Genomic DNA, 24,048 nt, shown 5'->3' with positions numbered 1-24,048 from the left:
AACCTCACTAGCTGGAGTGATATTCAAAGCCTCACTGCTGTCCTTATTTTAAATAATCTGAAGTTAAATATAGGATAAGTAACTTAATGACCATCAGTGCGTCAACTATTTTCTCTTATTTTTAGTTTTCTTAAGCTATTAAGTGTCCTACTGCATCTTCTTTCTTTGATTTATTGGTGAAAGGCAAGCACTTCTGGAGGCCAGGAGCATACTGTTGGAAGAGCTGAACATCACATCCTCTGTTGGGAGTCCCAGTAAATGGAGCTTTTCTTTCTGTAGGAAGTAAAATATTTGTGCTCCTCAGAAAAGGACTGCACAGAGTTTAAGCCGGTGACCATAACTCAAGCTCAGATCTGAAACTACTCCAGTGCCCCTATTCTGAAACTCACGACCTCTTCATTGCACGCTGAGCCCCCCAAACCTTCATTCCACGTGGAGGAACCGCTTAAATCCATCTCCACAAATGGCTGGTGAGCTGTGCATCCCCTTTGCGCAGGCAGTACAGGGGGCAGCACGACACACAGCACAGCACTGGAAACCCGCGCAGGGCCCGCAGCCAGCAGCACAGCTGGTTCCACCAAGTGAACAGAAAGACTTAAAGCAAGCACTTCACTCCCTCTTCATTCCTGGCACTTCACTGTGGAAAAGGAAGTAAATAAGCCAAGTTTCTGGCAAGCCACTGAGAAGGACCACGAGCCAGAAGAAATGCCACAACCGGCTTAAGTGCATTTATTCCTGCTCCAGTGACTCCCTGAGTACTGGCCACAAACCATAACAGTTAGCAATTACTGAGAAATCATTGTCTGCTACAAGAGTTAAGACTTGGGCATTATTCTTTACAGCTCTGTTCAGACTAATTGTGTTTGTTATGAAGCCATTTGGATCCCCAGTACCTTACAACAGAAATATAAATGACATTTGGTTTACATACCGTCAGAAAGTCTCTGCTGGAGTAATTTCAGGACAGATTCAGAACAGCTGAAACCCACGGGAGTTGTGCTGGGATGAACTGGCAAGTTCTCCACCTATTACATGTCACAGCCCCATCCAGTACTAGCTTACCTGCTAGGTCATTCCTGGAGCTTAGGAACCCCTAGCATGCGGTCTCAGAACAGGGAGAATGGGTGGGGGGAGCACCTAATTACATTATTTAACCCTTCTCCTGCTGTTCACAGTCAACATTTGTCACACAAAATATTAAAGTGATTTAAGTTTACTGGCAGATCAAACCCCATGAGCTCAAGTTCAGCTTTCCCAATCACAGGACCAACTTTTCAGATGCATTTCAAATGACCACGAGCAGGCGTTGTGTTAACCCAGCGGCAGCGCCGCACCACACAGCCAGTCACCCACCCACCCCTCCCAGCAGGACTGGGGAGAGAATCAGAGAAAGGTAAAAGCATGGGCACTCGTTGATATAAGGACAGATTAATAAGAAAAAAGCAAGATGCAAAGGAAGAATAAAAGCAAGTGATGCACTTCGCAATTGCTCACCACCAGCCGACCGATGCCCAGCCCCGTGCCAAATAACAGCAGTCCCCCCAGCCAGCCCCCAAAGCTTTATTGCTAAGCGTGACGGCACACAGCACGGGATGTCCCTTTGGCCAGTCTGGGCCAGCTCCTGGCTGTCTCCTCCCAGCTCCCTGTGCACCCCCAGGTACCTCACTAGCAGGGCAGCACCAGGAGCTGAAAGGCCTTGGCTCTGTGCAAACACTGCCCTGCAACAACTAAAACATCGGGGTGTTATCAGCATTATTCTCAGCCTAAATCCAAAACACGGCACCACACCAGCTACTAGGAACAAAGTTAACTCCATCCCAGCCAAAGCCAGGACTCCAGTGGATTAACAGCTTCAGCAACTTGCACCTGAATACACGTCTCCAGCCAAATGGTCAGGCATTACCACCTTCTTCTCGTTTGCTCTTAACTGGGTGTTCAAGTTCAGAAGCCTGTTCTTAGTCCTCCTCTAGTATTTGTACAAAGATTTGTATAAAGCAGCTATTCAAAGAGTCATTAAGTAGCACTTGGACCTAGTGCCAGTTTTACATTCTCCTGGTAAACACCGACAGATGTGCCACAACTGCCTGCAGCTTCAGGAAGACAAGTCTTCCAGCAGGCACTTGTTATTAACAAAACATTACGAGGAGCTTTTCTTTTAAGTTTATTTCCCCGGCTTGTATAATCAAAGATTCATGTTCTGTACCATGGACTGGAAAGGGAATTAATTCGCAGAACAGCTCAGCACACAGGGAGACCATAGTGTAACCTCGAGTCATTTAACATGAGAATTTTAAATTTCCAGTTAATTTTTAATCAAACAATCTCCAGGTTACTGATAGCATGCCTCAAGTCAGGGAACAGTAAGCACATGCATGCAAACACACGCAGTATAAATATGAGGAAAAAAAAATCAATTTCCAGTCTCTTATTCTGCGCTCTAATGGTGTTTGAGTAAGATTAATGTCTCCAGTGATGAATCAGTCAATTCATCTGTTTATGGATTATTTTTTTTTGAAAGGGAAAAACAGAGTAATTTTTTTTTATTATACAGACTAATTGTGCACCAGAGCCCATATTGCCACAACATCTACAGAGGACTCAGCTGATGATATAAAATAAAATCTCTAAACATGGTATTTATTAAAATCTAGCAACCCTCTAAAGGAGGCTTTTGTATTCTCCGTCTCCACAAAACCTTTAATCTGTAAGAATTACTTGGCATAGTGTTTTCTTTCCAAAAGGTGGGAGGGGAAGAAGTGAAATGGAAATGGGTTTCCCAGTGCAAAACAGGAGCCTGAAAAGACAGTCAGGTTGAGCTGCCCCATTTTGTCAGCCATCCTTCTCCTAGAGATTAAGGTACCTGGTCCCATCTGCTCGCCATCTTTTGAGAATCAGGCTTATAGCAGGCCTGACTCAAAGGCAGCTTTACTATTCCCTTGCAGCCATTTCAGCTGCATTCAACAGGAGAAAGATGCTTGCAAACTAAATCTTGTATTCTAGGTTATCACAAAACATTGTATTGCAACTTTTGAGAACAGAGTTCGAGAAAAATAAGGATGATGGAAACCCTGTTCCTGTACCACAGGCTTCTCTATACTGGGCAACACCAACTATGCTTTGCAAGTCACGTTTAAACCTCCTTTCTTTTCAATATCATTATTGTCCCAGTGCAAGTGAGGATTCTGATTGCACCCAGAACTGCCAGGTTTCAGCTGAAGGAGACAAGAATTGCTCCATCTCTGACCATTCACACCTCCTGCTGCAGTCATACCATCCTCTTCCCTCATCTCACCTCCACTTCTTTCTGCAGAAGCTCTCCCTCTGGCCCTTTGCTCTTTAAACAAAGCAGTCAAATCTGATAACCAGAAGCCACAGATGTGATAAAGAGATGGCTTTCAGAGTATCACACAATTGCTATGACTTCAGGGCAAGCTGTCTTTTCTTTGATCTTTTTTTGTTCCAGACACCAATGCTCACTTCATTCATGTAGCATGCACAGAGCAGGAAAAGAAACCTGATGCTGTTGGGAGTCCTGCCTGTATGAAAGCAAAAAGCCTGCGGGCCTTCTGCAAAGATAAGCTGCCACAGTGGCACTGGAGAACTACGTGATAAGGCTTGGTACATCCACCCTGCCCATGCTGATATCAGCCCCGTATATATACCCCCCCCCAGAACTGGGAATGAGTTTGGACTTGGTCAAGGCCAGCGCCTGGGCCTTCCCGTCACACCGCAAGCACAGCAGGCCTGAAGAGCAAGGCTCGAAGTATGAAATACAGCCCACCATCTTGGCACAGGTAAGGAATGGCTTTTGCTCCTCCAGTACACAGCCCTCAGCCAGGTTTCAAATTAAAAATAAAAAAAAAAAAAATACAAGAATTCATTGTAGCTTGGAGAAGCTTTCTAGTTTCAGAACTCAGTTCCTCAAGTTGCCAAAATCCAACAAGGCACTGAAACATTCATTCAGCTCAAGGACTTCACTTCAGGCCTTAATCTTGAGGTTCATAGCCAAGAAGCACACGACGTCCCACAACAGAGATAGTACTTTGTCCTGAAGCCCCCCACAACTTGTCTGATAGAAGACTATTTTGTGGAAGCATTATTTTTCATGACTTCTTCCAGTTAAACAAGCACATCATAAAATGCTGCAAATTCTGAAGAAAGCAACAAGAATATTTTTGTCCAGTAACTACCAAATTCATGCTTCTTGCTTACCACTCACTCTACAAGTACACATACCTAGGTGTGTCTTATGGTACAGCTCTAAACACAGTCCCATCTACTCATATTCAGGGGCAGATAACATCTTAGAGAACTCCTTCAAAAAAGAAAATCGCCTAGCATACCCAGCATATAAAGGAAGAGAAACTCCCCGTAAAGCTCCATTGCTTACCAGATTACGTTGATAATACCTGTGTGTGGAAAAAAATGTCCTTGGTGTTTACAAAGCGCTCTCACCTCCACAAAGAACAATTCAACAAGCAACAGCAAAATAAAAGCAGTTTTATCTTTAATCTGAGATAGGATAACACTCACCCACATTCCTACACTAATGGCCAAGGAAGGCAGGGACAGACATTAACTGCTCTTATGTGGTGAACCTCTGCTCTGCAAGCTCTCCAGCAGTCTTCCAGTCTCGAAATTGAGGAGAAGCAGGATCACATTGATGCTCACTGCTAGTATGTCCACCCCTGTAGTGCCAACATATTGTATGATGAAATACATGAGCTACTTGCAGCTTCAAAGCCACATCTGTACTTGTACCGCAAGATCACCCTGCTGTGTATAACAGAAGTACAGCTTAATCGGTTGATTTCATCTATGATCATTGCATTTATGGAAGCATAAAGACACGCGGGACTACCAGAATACAGCTCTTCAAATAGCCATTTACAATGACTCCTAGAAAAAAGCTTGCAGCATGAACAAATTTAGATTTCACTAGCTGGACTACCAACATTTGACTCACTGCCAACTGGAATTGCCTCCAGATCCAGAGACAGCTCTCACCTTCACTTACGTAAACATGTAGTAAGTTAACATAAAACCAGCCACAGAAACCAAGCCTTTAAGTAAAGAGGAGTGATGCCTAGGTACATCTATTATTTAAAAATATTAGTGAACAATTATAGTGAACCATTACCCTGACATCTACCTTCTGCTCTACTACCATCTTGGGAACCTCCAAAACATAAGCTGAAGAAGCATGACTTTATATACATAAATATACCTTGCGATTCACTTGTCAATGCTTTTGTCCCAAAAGCATTGCTTCCATATTAAATAAGCTTTCCACTTTAGAAAGCTGAAATATTGATGTAGATAAAGAAGATGAAGTACCTGCAAATAATAAAACACTATCAATAAAAGAACACTTGTGTATTCCATCCTTCTGTTCTTAAGAACCTATGGAATAAAAACAGGCAGAAGTATTTACCTTGTTAAATCCATTCCAGTTTAAGTAGCTTGAAGTCATTACAGCTTCTTGACTTTATTTACACATTATAGTAACTCGCATCAACAATGCTATAGAGTCGATTTAGTTCACTTTCTATTTCTAGAAGCGAGAACTCTGGAGTGCCATACAGAGGAAAGGTCTTTAACAAAATCTGCTCAGAGGCAATGGGATAAAGGTAAGAAAAGCGTTCCTCATGCCCTGTGGCAGTAGCACTTGGCCTACACCTGCCCTGAAGCCCTCTAACAGGCCAGAGAAGCTATGTGCCTGCTGAGACGCTGTACAGAAATGGCTTTTAAAACTCAAGGCCACTGCCCTCACCCTGAAGGCAGCTACATCCCCTGGCAGCTCTTGCCTAAGAAAAGGACAGGGCCTAAGCTAGAGCCCTCAGCCAGCGCCCACGTGGAAGTTACAGGCCCCTTGGTGGCGTGCTGGAGGTTAAGCACGAGGCCACGCGCAGCCTCGGCCCGGCAGGTTTCTCAGGACGGGCGCAGAGCCACAGCAACTCCACACAGCAAAAGTGATTGCTTTGAAGAAGCTGAGGAATCTGCAAGCAGGCAGCTTGAAAGACAAGGGTAGTTGCCTTCTAGCACTGGCAGATAGTCTGGCACAAGGTCCTGAGGAAAGCTGGTGTCAGTTACCACAGAGGAGATGCAGAACAGCTGAACGAAGCCCAGAATGGATGGAGAGCAGCCCTGAGGAGAATTGCCTGGGGGTGTTCGTACATGAAAAGCTCATCATGAGCTGGCAATGTGCGCAGCTCAGAAAGCCAACTGTACCTTGGGCTGCATCAAAAGCAGCATGGCCAGCGGGGCGAGGAAGGGGATTCTCCCCCTCTGCTCTGCTCTTGTGAGGCCCCACCTGGAGCCCTGCGTTCAGCTCTGAGCCCTAGCACAAGAAGGACATGGAAGTATAAGAGCGAGTCCAGAGGAGGGCCACAAAGATGATCAGAGGGCTGGAGCACCTCTCCTGTGAGGACAGGCTGAGGGAGCTGGGGTTGTTCAGCCTGGAGAAGAGAAGGCTTCAGGGAAACCTTGCAGCGGCCTTCCAGTACCTAGAGGGGACCTACAGGAAAGCTGGGGAGGGACTCTTTGGCCAGTGGGTATAGCAATAGGACACAGGTTAACAGCTTTAAATTGAAAGAGGGGAGGCTTAGATTCAGCATTAGGAAGAAACTCCTCACTCAGAGGGTGGTGTGCCCCTGGCACAGGTTGCCCAGAGCAGCTGTGGATGCCCCATCCCTGGAGGTGCTCAAGGCCAGGCTGGATGGGGCTTTGGGCAACCTGGTCTGGTGGGAGGTGTCCCTGCCCATGGCAGGGGTGTGGGACTGGGTGGGCTTTAAGGTCCCTTCCAACCCAAACCATTCTGCAATGTTATGATTCTGTAACAGGGAAGGTTCACACGCAGGAAGTAAAGATCAGGACCCTCTACAGTTCATTTTGGCTCAGCTATTGCAGAAACAAGGTTTAATTTTACCTGATCCTGCCTCTGTTCAATGAAGGACCTGCTATTCAGTAGTGTCTTATACAGCTTGGATACACAGACATGCCTCAGGATGGCCACAGAGCAGATCCTGCCTGCAATTGGAGGTGTTTCACTGCTTGCACAAGCCACTAAAATGCCTTTGCAAGGCACTCATCTTGCCCAAGAGGGTACTCCAGCATTGTGCTAAGTTCTAAGGATTGAGTGTTCCACTGAAAACAACACACTGTTAATCCAGTATACCCTTACTAACACGCTACTTTAGCCTTCCTTCAAGTTTGCTTTACACAGAACCATGTAGATACAGAAGAGAAGGGGGACAACAAACTCATACGCTATTCTCCTCATTGAGGGAACATCTTTAGAAGAAAAAGCAGAGCAAGATATCAATGAAAGACTTTGTAAATCAGATGGAAAACCCAACTGTGTGGTACCATTACCACCTCTCAAGACATGCAGGCTTGTGTGGGTTATGTGGCTTACTGTATTCATTAAAGGTTCACTACAACTGTTAGTGGGACTGCTAATGGAAACATTCAGGGGAGGAAATTGGCAACTAATTCATTGTCACTAATTGCAATCTAGTTTCAGCTGCCTTACGCAGCAGCCTTGCAGAAAACAGCATCTTTGTAAATGCCTATTGTAGAAGCTAATAAAAAAAATCAGGCTATCATGTTCTTAAAAATATTTAACTCATAACACCTTTTGCTAATGTGATACCTACTAATTGTGGTGAAGTCTGGTGTGATCCAAGAACAGGATTAATGCTGTCCTGTTCACAAGACACCATTTTAGCCATCCACCTTCAGACCAAGGACTGCCAAGCAATCCTAACGAGGTAGAGGGGTGTGCGTGCAGCGTGTGTGCAGAGCTCTGCGCAGCATCCCAGAGCTAGGAGCATAACCCATGCAGCCCCACTGCTCTGCTCCAGCAGGAAGACCAAGAAATAACAACATCACTGCAGAGTGGACCACATGGGGGTGACTCTAAACAGAAGCTGAAATAATCTCAGGCTAACTCTTTCAGAGCTCTAGGAGTAACAGGTGTGCTGCCAAGTGACTGCTGTTCTACACCACCAACACAATATGATGAGGGCATGCAGGGAGGTACCACGTGTCTCAGAGATTCATTTTTTTTTGTCACTAACATGCATTTCCTGCCTTCTACAGCACCGTGAAACAGGAGTATCTATGCTGATGTGAGAATTAACAGCCCTCTTCACTATCTGGCACTTCCCAGAGCATTTGGAGACCTGATTGAAACCACCTTCCCCCCAAGAAAAAATGCTACAGATATACAAATGCTGCAGGATATCTGGGGCTTGGAAGAGTAATTCCTGAGCTCTCAGCCTTACGCACCAGATGAGGAATCCAGTGCCGAACATCCTGTGTTGCTCACAACTTATCTACATCACTAAGGGCTAACAAAACCAGAAGACAGCTAATACTGTTAGAGACAGCTTAAGGAAGACATACATCTGCACAAACCTCAGGACAGACTTGTGAACGTTATCTTAGTAATAACCTTGAGAAGGACAAGTTTATTTTTAAGCTTAATGGATATAGAAGGCCGACTTCCAAAACAGGAAAATTTAACAGCAGTTGTATGTTTAACCAAGGACAAGAGAAAAGCTACCATCACACGCCTCCGCCTGTTCCCTGCTGCAGGAAAGAGCCCTACTGACAGATAAGAGGCTCTGCAGTATCAGCCAGTCTTATCTCTGCTCTACAGCCCTGGTCAGAAGATCAGATCAGGCATGAAAGCAAGTTTATTGAGCTAGAAACTCATGTGGATCCTTCCCTTTGGTGCATGCTATGTGAAAAATTCAGCTATCGGTTACTTTTATACTGCAGTACTAAGTACTGCTATCCCCCTGCTGCTGTCGTGCTGAAGTCCTGCATTGTAAGTAGAGCCAGGGAAGTTTTCCCCCAAAGCCCAGCCTAGATTTCTCACGCCAGTGTTGTTCCCTCCACCCCAAACAGCTATCTTGCCTGTAGCATCTGTACAGGATGAGTTTTAGAAGTATTATGCCTTCTTTCTCCCTAACATTCTCTGCCCCATTCTTCTAAAGGAAGGCAATACCCTCAGTGGCTTGATCTCCAAAAAATACCTTACAGGCTTTTCTAGGAACCCTATAGAGCATATCCTGAAGTGCTGCAGCCTGGAGAAGGTGAACGTGATTTAGGCAGAGTGATGCTGACAGGACCAGCTGGGCCTATGACCCCACAGATCTCCTGCTGGGGTTCACACAACGCCTGTCACTGCCAAAGCATTACACCTTTGTTTTCAGCTGGATCAGGATTCAGCCTGACCTGTTCCATCACTGCTGAGGATTACGTAAATTTGGACTGCGTCATCTCTCAGACATACCAGTACCTGGCTGCAATGGGCACATGCTGCTTTATTCAAACTGCTCTGGAGTGAGCGAAGACAAGAACCACTGGCCTCCTCAATATTTAATTATCTCGTATTGCACTGTGGATTTAGAGGAAATTATGCTTATGACTCATGTGCTCACTTAGAGGAGCTTTTCATGGCCAAGTAGCCCTGGGGAGGAAAGGGAAGAAGACCCAAACAAACAAACACTGCTTAGAGCTGTATATCACCACCTATCTGACTGCATTTCCAATGACAACACATTCATTTGTATGCAGAGAGCACTGCAGTGTCATTCCTAAATGAATCTGATCAGCTAGACTTCAGCCACCCTTCTCTTTTGTTAAGTACAGTAAATGGGTTCAAGATAGAGTCCAGAACAGGTCCTAAACTCCTTCAGGCAGCTTCAAGCAGCCTTCAGACAGTGCTGAGCTGTATCCGTTCCTGGATCAGACAGAGGTTTCTGAAGTTTCTCCCTCTACCATGAAGGAAAAGACATCCTTTGAAAGGCAAATAGTCATTCCTATCCCCCCAGTATATATTTTAAAGGGAAGATAATGCAGGCAACTAAGTCTCTTCAATAACTACAGGTGTTGTTTCTTTTTTTTTTTTTTTTTGAGGCCCAAAAGCCTTCCTTCTTTTCCCCCCGCTGCCACAGAGGGTTAAGAAGTTATTTGCTTATACATGAGTAGAGGTCCCCAACTTGGAATATCCTACGATTTTACAATCCTTGTCAGTTAGGAGAGACCTACAAGGATCACTGAGTCCAACTCCTGGCTCCACACAGAACCACCCCAAAATCAGAACCTATGCTTGAGAGCATTGTCCAAGCACTTCTCAAATTCCAGCAGGCTCAGTGCCGTGACCAACCGCTGCCCTGGGGAGCCTGTCCCAGTGCCCGAGCACCCTCTGGGTGCAGAACCTTTCCCTAACCCGCAGCCTGACCCTCCCATCCCAGCTCCATGCCGTTCTCTCTGCTTGCTATGTCACATTCAAAGATCTTCACAGACATTACCATCTAATTTCCACAGAGCTGTTCCACCTTGCTGCCAAGATCAGAGCTATTCAATAGGGCACAACACCTTCCATGCAGCTCCTGCCTTGATATGGAGCCCACAACTAAAATACCCTCCTCCTACCACCCAAGAGCCCTACCCCTAACAAGCAGGAAGGGGTCTCTGTGGCACATGAAGCACAACTTTTGTCTTTAAATTGGCTCCTACCACACGGCTGTAACTCTGATACTTTTAAGTCCTATTATTTTCCTGACTCAAAAACATACTTTTATCTTTTTTAAATGAAAAAAAAAAAAAAAAAAAAAAGAGAGAGAAAGAAACTGTCAATATCTACTCCATCATAAAACTAAAAGAAGCTATGAATATCCTAACAAGAATTTTTCATAGTTTCAACCTTCTCCTCCCCCCAACCTCCCCTACCTGAATACCAAGGTTAAAACAAAAGGAAGCTTCCTAAATGCTACAGCCCATCATACAAAAACCTCCACAAATGTGACTTTCTGCTTCCTTCTCCCTCTTTTAAAGTCTCCTCAGCTGTGTGCAATAGCTTCTCTCAACCGACAAATTAGGGTGTTGGGGCTCATTACTACACACAGAGCTGTAATAATTAGCAGCAGGCAGAGCTTACATCTTGTTATGCTTGCTTTTTGCTTTCAGGCAGAACTGATTTAGCTTTGGGGGTTCCTGTGTTACCCTGCCAAAATCAGAGTTTTCAGATAACTTATTTTTACTGTTCCTTTCTTTTGTAAGCACTGATGCTATTTCTGGCATGCTTTACAGCTTATTCTTTAATTTACTTGTAATAACACCCATATTAACATCTGTGTGAGCAACCACAAAAGGCAATTATAATTTTCTCTCATATTTTACAGCTAGGTCCTTGATCTCTTAATTGGCTTTTTATTATTTAAGTCTTCTTTCACTGTTCTCGCATTGTGAACTGATTTTCACAGGTGTGTATAATAGGAAAGCTCCTTAAATAGCTCTTCCTAGCTTCTGGCATGTGAGGCAATCTCAAGGCATCTTTATATTTTTTTTTGCTTTGACCTTAGTTTTAGCAACTTGCTTTTCTTCTGTTAATCCAGCTCTATTTTTGGTTACAGCCTCAGTCACAGTGCCGTGACGGAAGGACTGCCAATCTCCTTAATGTAGGATTTCCCTCCCCCCTTCTTTAAGTTGTTAATCGCTTGTCTCAAATCTTCCCCTATAGAAACTGACATAGCAGTTTCCGTACTAGAATTGTTTATGGACGAGCAGGATGCTTGTTAAGGAGCAATTTTAACAATAAGAAATGGAGCAAAAAGACTACAGAAATGCAGCTTATAAAATGCCCTTGTAAAAATAAGCCTTTAGCAGAAGGATTAAACGAAAGGTCACGCTCTGTTTGTCTCTTCCAGAATATCCACGTGGACGTAGCTTCATGATGTCTGATACCACCAAAACCAGAGAGCAACTATGAAAAATACTGATACCTGAGAGCCTCTCTGTCTCAAGAAACCCTTTCCTATACCCCCTTTTATTCCCCCAGCACCATACAAACGCTGTGTAGCTGCCTGCTGTCTTCATATTGACTCTGTGAAGATAAAATTGTTCCCTTGCTCGCTCCACTGACGCAGATGACAAAATACCTGGAATTGAAGCGAAGCAGCCTTAGCTCCCCAGGAGGACAGAAGCCACCACATCGCTGTTGTCCTTCCCCAGTTCAGTAAATTTGGTGGCTTCTACTTAGCATACTCATTTTTTACTTTTATTACTGCATGCCAGTTCGTGTACTCGTTCTGATTACAGTAAGTGTGGCTGTTTACAGAAGCCTGCTCCCTAATTAGCGGCAGCACGCGCTCTGTGCGTACCATCTGCCCTCTCCGGATGTGAACTGGGCCACCGAGATACGAACCCCTCACCTCCTCCGTGGGCATAACTGAGGCACTGATTTGATTTGTAACTTGTAACAGAATGAGGCAGAAATTCCGTAGGACAGCTGCATGCAACAAACCTGGTGCCTGAGAAGGGACATTAAAAATAAAAAAAAAAGGTTGATTTGTATAGACAGAAATAACAGATCATCTTTAGAGGCCTGCAAGATGAGGTGATGCACACACATTAGAAGATTTTTAAGAGTACGGAATGCCAGACTTAGTGCTCAACAACCTGTGAAAATGGAAGAGATTAACAGACTCTAGGGGAGATACGCAGACTATCAGGACGCCACAGGGATCCTTCTACCTGTTCCTCTAGACCCTGTGCACTATCTGCTACAGGGACAGGAAAAAGAAGGTGTAAGATTAAGTCTCGCTTCTGTTTTCCAGGTATGTCTCCACATAGGAGATTGCGCTGACACCCTGACAGAGCAGTTTCAAGGCTCTTTAAACAGCAGCAATCACAGCAGAAGCAAACAGCACCCAGCGCACAGAGCCTGGAAACCTGACTAATGAGCCAAAGTACCAAAAGGAGTAGGAAATTATTTAAATCCCATCCTGTTTTTACACTAATGCAAATCTGCACTGTCTCAACAAAGTCATATCAGACCTATTACTGCAGCAGATTTATTCCTGGCTTTTTTAATTGTCTCTTTGGGGTTTGGGTTAAAAAAAAAAACAACACACACAACAACAAACAACATACCCCATGTGTTTTAGGTAATCAACAGGAAGGCCACCAATTCAACAAATTCCAATTATTATTCCAAATTATTGCCTTTCTGCACTATTTACTATTTTCCAAAGCAATTATTGGTCATCTTTGAGTGAGAAATGAATCTGAAACTCAGGTGACAGCAGACATCACAGATCATCCAAATCCCAGCATAGTGAAAAGGAAGTGCTGGAACAAACTCACTGTTGGTCGTTACTGTTCCGAGGAAGTCAGATATTAAATGCCAGTGCTATTTTACAACCTGCTCCTAGAAAAGCCAGTGTTTAAGAGGCTATCTTCTATAATAGGGTCTGACTTCAATGACTCAAGTTGGAATGTACCTAAATTAAGTCCACTGAGTTAATCTGCAGATCTGCATGCTAATAAATTTACCAATAATGGCACTTTTCCAAAGTGTCTTAATTTGGACCCCAATCCCCCAAATCTTTTTGCTTTCTCTGTAAGCAATCAACTCTTTCCTCTCAAATCTTTCAGATCTTTTTAGACGCTCCTTTTTCCTTCTGAAGACCAATCACTCCCTTTTGGTATCCTAATGAGGACATACAGTGTTTAAAGTCTCTTGAAAGAATGGGGAAGCAAATTTCAGACTTGTGAATAAAATTGCATCCATCACAACCAGAGGGTAAGAACCTTTTCACTTACTGAAGACAGTGGGAAAACTTCGGCAAGGGTCAGGATTGTAGCTAAGCAGTGCCCGGTGAATAGACACTGCTCTTCAGGCAGTGAGGGATTGGGACCAGTTTCAATGGGAGCAGGGAGGGAGGACAGCACTCTGTCCTTCTGTCTGTCTGGTAAGCACTTATGCCAGCTTTTTCCCCCTACTACCAGGCCAACAAATGGCACAAGGATGGCTTCCAGGCTGCTGAACGCTCAGAGGCATCGAACAGGAACTATGGTGATCTTCCACAGCAGTGCAGAAATACAGATACAACACAAGTGGCTTGTAGTTTAATCTTTCATTCACATCCAGATTCCCACCCACGTAACTGATAAGACAAACACCAATGCAGGCTCTGTATCTGTTGCAGAGCTCTGATGGCTCCTGTCCACTTTGTACATATTCTTTCAGCATCTTTTGTCTCCCATTTCCAAATAAACTGCACCTACCAAGTTATGATAAGATGACATTTGCTGAAAGTATCGAAAGGCGCGCAAAAGCCTGGGGTACTTGATTCATTCATCCTTTTCACAAACGCTGGGCTGGACGCTCCCAGGCACAGGACGATTCCCTCCACGATGCTTCAGGCAGAGCAGTGCTGGGGCAGCAGGAGATAAGGCCTCAGCCCTCCTTCTATTCAAAACAGCAAGTGAGTAAGGGCAGCATTACTGTCACGAGATAAACTCTTTTGCTTTCACTCTTTCTGGCTGCCTTTCTGTCTAATGAAATCTAATAAATGGGTTTGGTTGCCTGCATTCAAGAGATTAGGAGTTAAAGATCAAGCAAGACCTTCTAGTAAGTTTTAAAGATGTAAAGCAGCCTTCTCTTCCTTATGGAGCCTATACACTGATTTCAGTTGTGCTACTCCTGATCTACACCACTCTAAAATAAGGTAGGTTCTACAGACAAAACCTGTGGCTAAGATAAACTGTCCCACTTTGTAGGATTTATTATGAATTACAGGTCTGACCCCATTATGGCTCTTCCATTTTAGTCACATGGAAGGGAAGATCTCAGTCACCTGTACTTTGCCGTGATACCAACAGTTCTGAGGTTGTTAAATAGAACTAAAAATAATAAAAATATCCTTGCAAGGGTGGAGAGAAGTAGAAATGTATTAAAGATCCATGTCTTGTGATTCTCCATCACAAGGTGAAGGCATTAAGACTAATTTACTGACGTTTCATAGGTTGTTTTCAGTGCTTACTGCAAGGATCACTAGATGGTTAAGAAACAGCTCTAGCTGTGCCAAAAACCTCTGCTTATCACATATGTGTATGTGACATTTTAACTGTATGGGTTATGTTGCTTCTCTGAGAAGTGCCAATAGATGGTCAGACTGGGTCACTTGTTGAAATCTGGATCCTGTCACCTTTGCCTTATCACTCCTTCCTCAAAATCCACCTGTTTTCAGGTGTGCTCTCTCCGTTCTAGCTTCCTGCATTCACATTAAACATTTCCAGAACTGAGAAATACTGCCATGGCAAGACCTGGGTCTCAACATGCTCTCAGGAAGCCAGAAGCTTCCAAGTAGGCAGGCAGCTCTGCACTTATACAGGAAAGAAACTGCCCAGGAACTTTTCTAGTGGACAGAATTCCTTATAAAAGGTGGCAGAAATGCTACTCAGATTTGTGAAAGCTTTACAAACAAATACTGAAACAATTTTTCTAATACGGATTTGTCAATACTGACTTTTCATTTTTTATTTTGCAACTTTTAATGAAAAGCCTTATGACAATTTTACTTTTATTTTCAGAAAAACTTCCTTTTTTTTCCCTCAATCTTCCACCACGTCAACAACCCCTCACAAGTTATCCTTTCCGTGTGCCAGCTGAGAATCAGTTATCTAAAGCTTTCAGATCTCATGTCTCATATATCTGCAATTGCTCCAAAAGGCTTAGCTAGAAAAGATAGTAGACTGAAAGGAAAACATTTATGTTGATGAAAAGGCCAAGCCAAACTTAATTAATGACTGTCCCAGAAGCAGAAAGCTGTTGCTGCAGAGATGTCAACTGCCTTTTCAACACCTTATATATTGCTCTGCTCTACTAGCTACACACACACAAAAGGTTTTGTGATTAGTTATCCCTTAAAAGAACCTGCCAGCAATCAGGCTCTACACCTACCGTCAGTAACAGGCATTTTGATATTTGTGCTAATACAAACAAATGAAAACATGCCACGATGCAACACAGTACAAGAAAACAAATGTGAGATGGTAATGTATTGGAGTAATAAAGCTAACACAGGCATCTAGAATACGACTTTAGAAGTAGGACATCAGTCCTCTCAGATTCAAAGATTACTTAGAAGGTGTATCTCACAGCTCCATGAAGAAAGGTGAAAGGGAAATGAGCCAGCTGAGGGTATCAGCAAGTAGCAGGTCTATGGAGTATCACATAAATACCTTCCCGAAAAGCAGAAATGGCTGTTGTGGTTGGTTGGTGGGCTCTCACTACAATAAAGAAGCCTTGCGACATGGTAACTAATTGGAGAGTGATGGTTCTGAGGTGGCAGCATCAATGTTCAGATGATTGTTCAAAACTCCATGTGCAGTCAATGAGAGCTGTCAGCTTGGAACTTGTTGGGAAGGGAACAAGAGTTAATTACTGAGAAAAAAGGAATGGTTTAAAACAGCACCACTTCGGAAGCCAGAGGTTTCCACATAAAAACCGCTTGAGAGTAATAAGATCAAGACTGTACTCAAACCTTGAACAGGCAGGCTGGTTTCCCTGCAACCACGCCACTCTCACGTTACGCTCACGTAATCCTGCATGCAATTACAACAGCACTACTGCTAAATCACAAGGGGAGGTCAGCGCCTTTAGATCTACCCAGAAAACAAGACTCACCTTGCACAGGGCAGTATACTAACAGCAGATACTGCTAGGGAGCTAAAATCTGGAACTAAAGTCCTGTGTGGAGAAAGTGAAGAAGGGAATGAAAAAGTAGTTCCTAAGGCAGGCAGTATGTGTGTCTGTTTTCAATGGAGTTGTGACTGTAGTAAAGTAAAAGACAACAGGAGTTAATATTGGCTATACAGTGGGGTAGAACTATTTATTTTTATTTAATATGTATTTAATCATAAAACCAAAGGTTAGCTAAATCTGTTTACCTCCTAAATAACTGTGCCCCCCATCACCTGAGCAGTTTGATCTTTCATGTTTCTTCATGATCTCAGCTCTCTCTTCACAAGAAGTGTTTCTACTGCCACAACACTTAGGCCTTTGTTTATGTATGAAGTTATTCCACAGGAGCTGTGCATTCAACATCTTTTTCTAATTCGGTGCCATAAGCAGAAGTATTTTAAATGCCCTCCTATCCCAACCCAAACTAGCTTTCAAAGCCGGACAAGCTCTAAACGAGTTACCCAAGACGCCAGGAGTTGGGGTTGGCCTTGAGCTAGCCCCTTGTTGCCACCAGCTCAGTTCACACCTGACCAAGAGCTTGCTCTGCTTGAGAAGACTCCGCTTTGTGCTGATATAAAAGCGCAGTAACATAAAACATGGGATTTATTGAGATGAGATCCTGCTCAAAAGGCATAATTGTTACTGATGCTCATGAAAATAGGACTGGGCCTTTGAAGTGATTGAGTAAGCTGCACATTATACTGGTAGGTGCCAGTTAGACATCAAGGAAACAAAACAGGAACTCAGTAATGCTGATAGGTAATTACCACCACTCAGTTTACATAAACACACACATACTTTAGCCTTCACCTGGAAAAGTATCTTGGCTAGAATTTCCATGTGCTGACGCTGTTCCTACAACAGTCTTGCTAGATGTGTCGGGAGCTCCTGTTGATTTTCATGGTCATGAAATGCACTTGCTGGGCAATTACCTCTCTGCTCAAGGTCACTACAACTGCCAGGTCTTCCTCCCACAGCAGGTGACTTCAGTGAGCTTCGCAGCAAAAGCTTTTGTCTTCACTGCAGTTCTTGTGCTGCCTGAACCTGGCCTCTGCACTATCAAAAGATACCTTCTTTGAAGCAGCAACATCAATATTTAAATAGGGCAAAGCTGGCTCTACGTTTCACTGCACCTACTTTTTTACATGTATCTGTAGGGATTATGCCTGACCTGTAAATGACTACAGTTGAAAGCTTTGAGCAAAACACAATTGCCTTTGTGCAATTATAACCACTCCGTGTGACAATTCCCAACACTTCGCTCCTGGTAAGGTGCTACCACAACACAAAAATAGGGTCCAGCCCTAAAAGACTGTAGCTTATGTAGACATTCCTCTAACAAAAGATGGATCCTTTACAATCAGAAGGGAATAAGGCTCTAGGAGACAGACACTGCTCTTTAAGACCAAATGCACAGCACAGAGTATCAGCAAATATCTAAGAGTAAATGTAGATAGAAAAGGCATACAAGGAGTACGGTTTCGCGTCATGAAATACTGTTTACATTTCAGTTCCTCATGCCCTGGGAGAAGACTCAGGGACTACCTCTACACTGAAATGATCTCTTCTTGCTGATGCGCACCTCTGAGATGTTGCAAAGGACCACAGTAAATGACATCAGGACCATTTGTACCTTCAATCCATTCTAAAGTTGGAATTCAACATTTTTTGCCCTAAAAATAAAAATGCTACTGCGTAATTATCCAATGTGTTATTGACAGTTGCTTATTTTTAGTGACTTAAGGAGACAGGAAAGAGAAGAACAGGTTAGGCTTTGATGTCTGTGGTTCCAACAGCAAAGAGCTGGAGACTTCTTTGAGAATAATTTAAATCTAATCAATTTAGCCCAGCTGGTACAACATTACAGCAATAAAAAGATTTAGTTGTACAAAGCAAAAAAAGAAATCGATTAATGAGCAAATGCATAAAAAAGAAGAGGACTGATCATTTGAGTGTCAGGAGGTGACTCGCCATCTCTAATTTCTCCTTTTCACCTCATCTGCTTTTCTGTGAAGTCCTCTGTACCACTGCTAAGCAGGTTTAAAACTCTACTAAGTATACTAATTACATTTTATCCTGTATTAGCAGATGCAGAAGCAATGCTACGAAGCGCAAGAGGGTAGAACATCACAACTGGATCTGACGTGGAAAGACATCATCAGACCGTCACTGAGGTATAGCTCCTCTTGGTTAAAGTACATCCATAAGCTCCCGGAATGCCTGACACAGCATGAAGAGAAATCTGTGACTCAGACTGAAAGCTAATACTTTAAGACCACTAAAACTCTCGCTAAAGTAAACAGGACTAGCAAACAAGCTACAAGTATTTAATGCAAGAAGGTTCTTTTTAGAAAAGGAAAGCAGGTAGAATGTTCACAAATGTTGCGTGAAGGGAACTGCAGTGGGTTACGACAAGGTTACTTGACCCTTACTGAGGATGATGAAAGGGTGACCTACCCCTCTTCACACCATTCAGCTCAGGGAAGGCCTTCAGATTTTGCAGTGCCATCACACAACCACATCTGAACAGATTTTCAGCTGTGTGGTTCAGTCTCCAAACATGTGCTTTGGCAGCTGGTTTCACCCAGCACAGAGCCTCTCGTGAGAGCCTGTTCAGTCCAGCAGACATCAGACTGCAGGACGCTGGAACAAACAGAGCACTCCTGCCTTGCCCGTAACCTGCTGCCATTCAGGATCACCCAGACCAGTACAGAGCCACATCAGCACTCAGCCGGGTGACCGTGTAACCATCTGATGCTGATGAAAGGGGCCAGACAGGACCCTCGTGCTAAGTGGCAGCCCACAGGTACTGACCTAAGCCAACCATGACCATCTCTGTTAATAAACCAAGTATTAAGTTACACAAACCTGTACTATGTAAACTTTATACACCCCTATAAGGTATTATTCTGTTATCTTTCAGGAAAATATTCAAAATGTGAAATAAGAAACTCATTGTACAACGACTGAGAAGCAGTGACAACAGTGCTAACCAGCAATCCCTATCGTTCTTCAAAGTATCATCTAATTTGGATTTCTCTTATGTGAAATGCAGGGTACATGCGAAAGTCTGAAGCTGGTTATAGATAAGCCCCCACTAGCAGATCCGGTATCACACAGGCACACGGACGTGGCTGAGGTGCACCTGAGCCACCTAGATCCCCAGGTATGATTTACAGAAGTTGAAGCTTAAACTCGCTGTGTATCTATCCCACATTCAAGCTAAGCATTCTCCAACTGCCAAGTGTTGTGCATCTGGGTATCTTTTGGAGGGCTGGTTACAGTAAGTACACCTAGGTTTGGACTCCAAAAACGAGGCTGCAAATTAATTTGCTGAACTGCAGCTTTGGGGGAGCCTCCCTGCCACAGAAGGAGAGGATTTCAGTCAGACTGCAGAACTGGACACAACCCCAGCCACATGGACAGAGACATCTACTGAACCGGGGCTGTTTTCATCTGAGTGTCTTACACTGAAGATGCATAAAGCTTGGTAATATGCCAAATCCTAGCCTGAAACCTTACCATTTCCTGTGAGACAGCATTACACACCTCGCTGCTTAGTACCCTGCTTACTTCAGCAGCTCTGCGGAGGTCCCTGAGGTCCTGTCCTTGCGAGCGGTGAGGCCAAATAGGAGAACATCACAAGAGAGACCGGGCTGTGCAGAGGAGCCAAAGGGCTTCTCCTTCGAACTACCTCCAGCCTGGTTCAATGGGCTGGACAGGCACCAGAGGCTGCAGGGCTTCTTCCAGCTCAGCATCATCCAAAAGCAATCCCGTACGTGCTCTCAAGGTGCTCTGAGCTTTAGCGCAGAGCAGAGGGCTCCAGACATGTGCTCCAGAGTCACGCTCTGTTCTGACACTGTGCTGGGGAAGCACCGTGGTGCGCCCTGGCTCACCGCAGACGCTGCACCAGGCGCCTCAATGTTTTGCCCAGGAACAGGAGCAAAGCCTCGGCCTATTACAGGACCTGTTTGGAAGCCACAGATATCACTGAGGCTACAAATACCAAGAACCGGCACCACAAGCGAATTTTGAACGCACCTTAGCCTCACAAACTCGGTGCAAGGCCCAGAATCTCACCTTGAAAGCACTCCGTTTGTGTCTATCTTCCCCTGAACCATCTGGGGAAGTGTTTTTCCCCTGACCCTCCTGAGCAGCCCCCTGACCGAGCCCCTCAGGGGTAGAGGGAGGCGGAGAGGACGCGGTGCCCCCCTCCGAGCTGCGCTCAGGCCACGGCAGCGCCCGGGGCCGTTCCCCGGGGCTCCGGCGCCCCCTGCCCGGCTACAACCGGGGGCCGGGCTGCGGGCTCGGGGGCGGGAGGCTTCCCCCGGCATGAAGGCAGCAGCCGAGCCCCCGAGGACCACCGCAAGGCCCCGGCCGGGGCTGGCGGCGGCGGAGGGGGAGGCGGCAGCGGCGGGGCTATGGAGGCGCCTTCCCCCGGCTCCCCTCGCTCCTTCCTCCGCCCCCCACCTCCAGCCCCGCCTCGCCCCCTTCTCCTCTCACCGGCCGAGGAGTGGATCTTGGAGGATTTCCGCTGCAGGGACATCCTCAGCGCCGTGTCGAGGCGGGCCCCGGTCGGCATGCCGGGGCCGGGGCGGCCGGCGATGCTACCAGGGCTGCGGCGGCGGCGGGCTGGCCATGCCCCCCCCCCCCCCGGCACGTAGACGCCGCGCTGCGGCCCGGCTGCGGGGGCGGGCGAGGCTCTGGAGCCCGCCCGAGGGCCCGGGAAGGTGCCCGGCTGAGGCGGGGGGGGACCCGCTGCCTCCTTCCCTCACGGCTGGGGCTGAAGGGAAGCCCCCAGGCAGCGGCGTGTCCCCCTTTTTTCCCCGCCCGGCCCCCCTTTGGAGAGCCCCGGCCTTGCGGCCCCACAGCCCCGGGAGCTCCTCGGCTGAGGGAGGAGGTGTCTCACACCTCGAGTCACACTGCGTCTCACAGCTCAAGTCACCAAGAATGAGTGATTGTATATAACACAATAAAGTAAGGGCCTGTTGGATTTAAAAGTTGTCTGTCTGCAACTAATATATGGCATTTTTGGCACCTAAAGTACCTCAACAAACCCCGCTTGGGATCTGGAGCCATATGCAGGCTTCTTTGTTCCAGCTGCAAGGACATCTCCCAGTACTGGCGTACTGCCAGCCTCTTCACAAAAGATGTCATTCCTTCTCAACTTAAAACGTCTGGTAAATCAAGGATGAATATATATATATATATAGGAAAGACTAATCAATATACCACTTCATTCTTGCAGTGCATCACCTTTCTGTGCAAAATACTTGCAACAGTAAGAGTTTGCCTACCAAGGACAGGCACGGAAAGAAAGAAATTAAAAGACAAAAATAAACTAAAGAAAAGTCTCTCAGTGTTTATAGATTCTAGTCTCAAACAGGCATAGCCAGCAGTGGTTGCCCCACCTTACAGGGTTTGCCATCTCTGCTAGGGGGGGTCTGGGTAAGCTGTGTGAAAAAAGGCAGAAGCTTGCCTGAGATGAGGATGTACGGAATTTTGGGGAGGCCAACTGCAGAAGAGACAGTCTACAATACCTTGAAAGTCTGTGAAAAAAATGACCTTAAAACAGTATCTAAACCACTCCGCCATGTGGAGTTGGCCAGTGTACAAGACGGGGAATTTTGGTGCTATTTCAAAGATCATGAATATTGCCAAGCCACCAAATCTCGCTGTACTTCTGTGTCCTCACGTATAACAACAGAAACTGATAGTTCCCAGCTACAACTTCATAAAAAGTTCAAATACAAGTTTAGTTTACAAATACAGAGTACAGAATTGCAATGCTTTACAGTGACTAAGTAGACCAGCCTGCTGGAAAGGCTCACTTTGAGCCAGGGCTGCTGTACAACTTCTTGGTCTGTGACAAGCTTTTACTCCTGTGGATTTTACTGCTCTGGGAGAAGGCTGGCCTGAGAGCTTTTGAGAATGAAATCATCCGGTAGGAGCAATGCTGAGTGCTGCTTTACTGCATGACTTCACCATTTGCAGCCCATGACATGAGGTTTTTTTTCGTTAACATGGCTTTCTCTACCATCTTACTCTTTTGCCTCTCCACAGATTATTTTCTGCTGTGGTCAGTGTTTTCGTACCAGTAAGAATTGCCTGCAGGACAAAAATCAGTTCACATATGTTGTTAGCTAGTACACAAAAGTGAAGGTCACTTTGGGTTAAAGCTGTCAGATCAAACTCAAGGAAAGTGGTCAGAAATGACCAAGAAAGAATGGCATGTCCTGGTTCCATGTTTACTTTTTCTTCAGAAACTAACCCTCAGGTGAACTATGGTTACAGCACACTAAAAATATTGCCAACTGCAAGCTGTCCACACTGCGAGGTAATCTCTGGTAGCTAAGTAGCATCTAAGATGAATTCTTCCTTTTCATGTGCTGTGCTTGCTTTCACCTCTTCATCCTCTGTCCACGAACTACTCCAGCTATCATGCCCTCTGGCTGGCGTCTATACCTGGCTACTCACTCCTGCAAACTTGACTCCTTGAGCTCCTGAAAGAAATTGAATTACCCAACCCACACTTATTTCAACAAGCTTGCGATGTATCCCCGCAGAAGGCAGATCACTGAGCGTTAGCAACCAGCCATTTTAGTGAAGCTTAATGGCGTGGAAGAATGAAAAAACATCTTTGCCTCTGCACGGACTGTGGGCATCGGAGGACCTGCCTCTCTGCAGGCACTGCTTGGTGTAATCCTACATGGCAGCCTAGCGGGAAGTCAAGGGGAGAAGGTGGACTGTCAAAGTATCTTGTGAGGAAGCAGTGTGTGCTGGATTATCTCAGTACTGAGAAAGAAACAGAGTCCTGTTTAGGATGCCTAAGGGTAGGGTCTGCAGGAAAGGTGTGTGTACAGTCCTTGAGGTGGTTTTGCTTCTGCAAGCTCACGTTTATTAGTAACAAGCTGACAAGTAGCAGGTTAGCCCTGAGTTATGAGAAAATAAATTTATTGTTCAGTTGTGCAGGCCTCACCTTTGTCATTTTATTATGCAATGCCTGGCTTTGTCATACCGCTGATGCGCACTAAATTGTATATTATTGGACCGTGAGTCATGACAGCATGATTCCCTGAGGTCTGTCATAATGGCTCCATGGTTTGAACGATGTGCTGAAAAACAAAAAGGAGCTACTATTCTTCACATTACAATGTGATCACTTTTCTAGTATTTATAGCAGTGTACTTTCAAAGAGCTCAGTATGCATAATAATTATTTCAATGTAATAAATAAAGCAAAGGCAGGAAGAGTGGTTCTGTGGTTAATGTGCCAGACTGGGAGACAGGATATCTTGATTCTATTTCTGACTGTGCCAGATACTCTCTGGGACTTCAGAGAGTTTGTTCAGCCCAAATTTCCAAAAGATGCATCCTTTGCTCCAATTACTAATGTCACACACATTTTGGTTATGAGTTTGGAGAAGAGAAGAGACGAGAAGAGACGAGAAGAGACGAGAAGAGAAGAGAAGAGAAGAGAAGAGAAGAGAAGAGAAGAGAAGA

General features: G+C 45.1%; 1 protein-coding gene across 3 annotated transcripts in view; it reads right to left on the bottom strand.

Moving 5' to 3' along the window:
* The window catches only part of ATP8A2 (ATPase phospholipid transporting 8A2), a 324,912-nt gene extending 303,742 nt beyond the window's left edge, over nucleotides 1-21,170 (bottom strand). The window contains exon 1 of one of the 3 annotated variants that reach the window (XM_035326034.1): nucleotides 21,050-21,170. In XM_035326034.1, the coding sequence (XP_035181925.1) occupies nucleotides 21,050-21,128 (79 nt within the window). In that variant the 5' untranslated portion in view covers nucleotides 21,129-21,170. Of the gene's footprint in view, nucleotides 1-1,494; nucleotides 1,509-1,661; nucleotides 1,700-21,049 lie in introns of those variants that run through there. The other 2 variants (XM_035326038.1, XM_035326047.1) reach the window with 2 other exon arrangements.
* Nucleotides 21,171-24,048: the final 2,878 nt, after the last annotated feature.

The sequence above is a fragment of the Oxyura jamaicensis genome, chromosome 1 (genome assembly GCF_011077185.1).
Source record: "Oxyura jamaicensis isolate SHBP4307 breed ruddy duck chromosome 1, BPBGC_Ojam_1.0, whole genome shotgun sequence".
NCBI classification, from domain to species: domain Eukaryota; kingdom Metazoa; phylum Chordata; class Aves; order Anseriformes; family Anatidae; genus Oxyura; species Oxyura jamaicensis.
The sequence above is the reverse complement of the archived record's forward strand: the minus strand, read 5'-3'. Positions and strand labels throughout refer to the sequence as shown.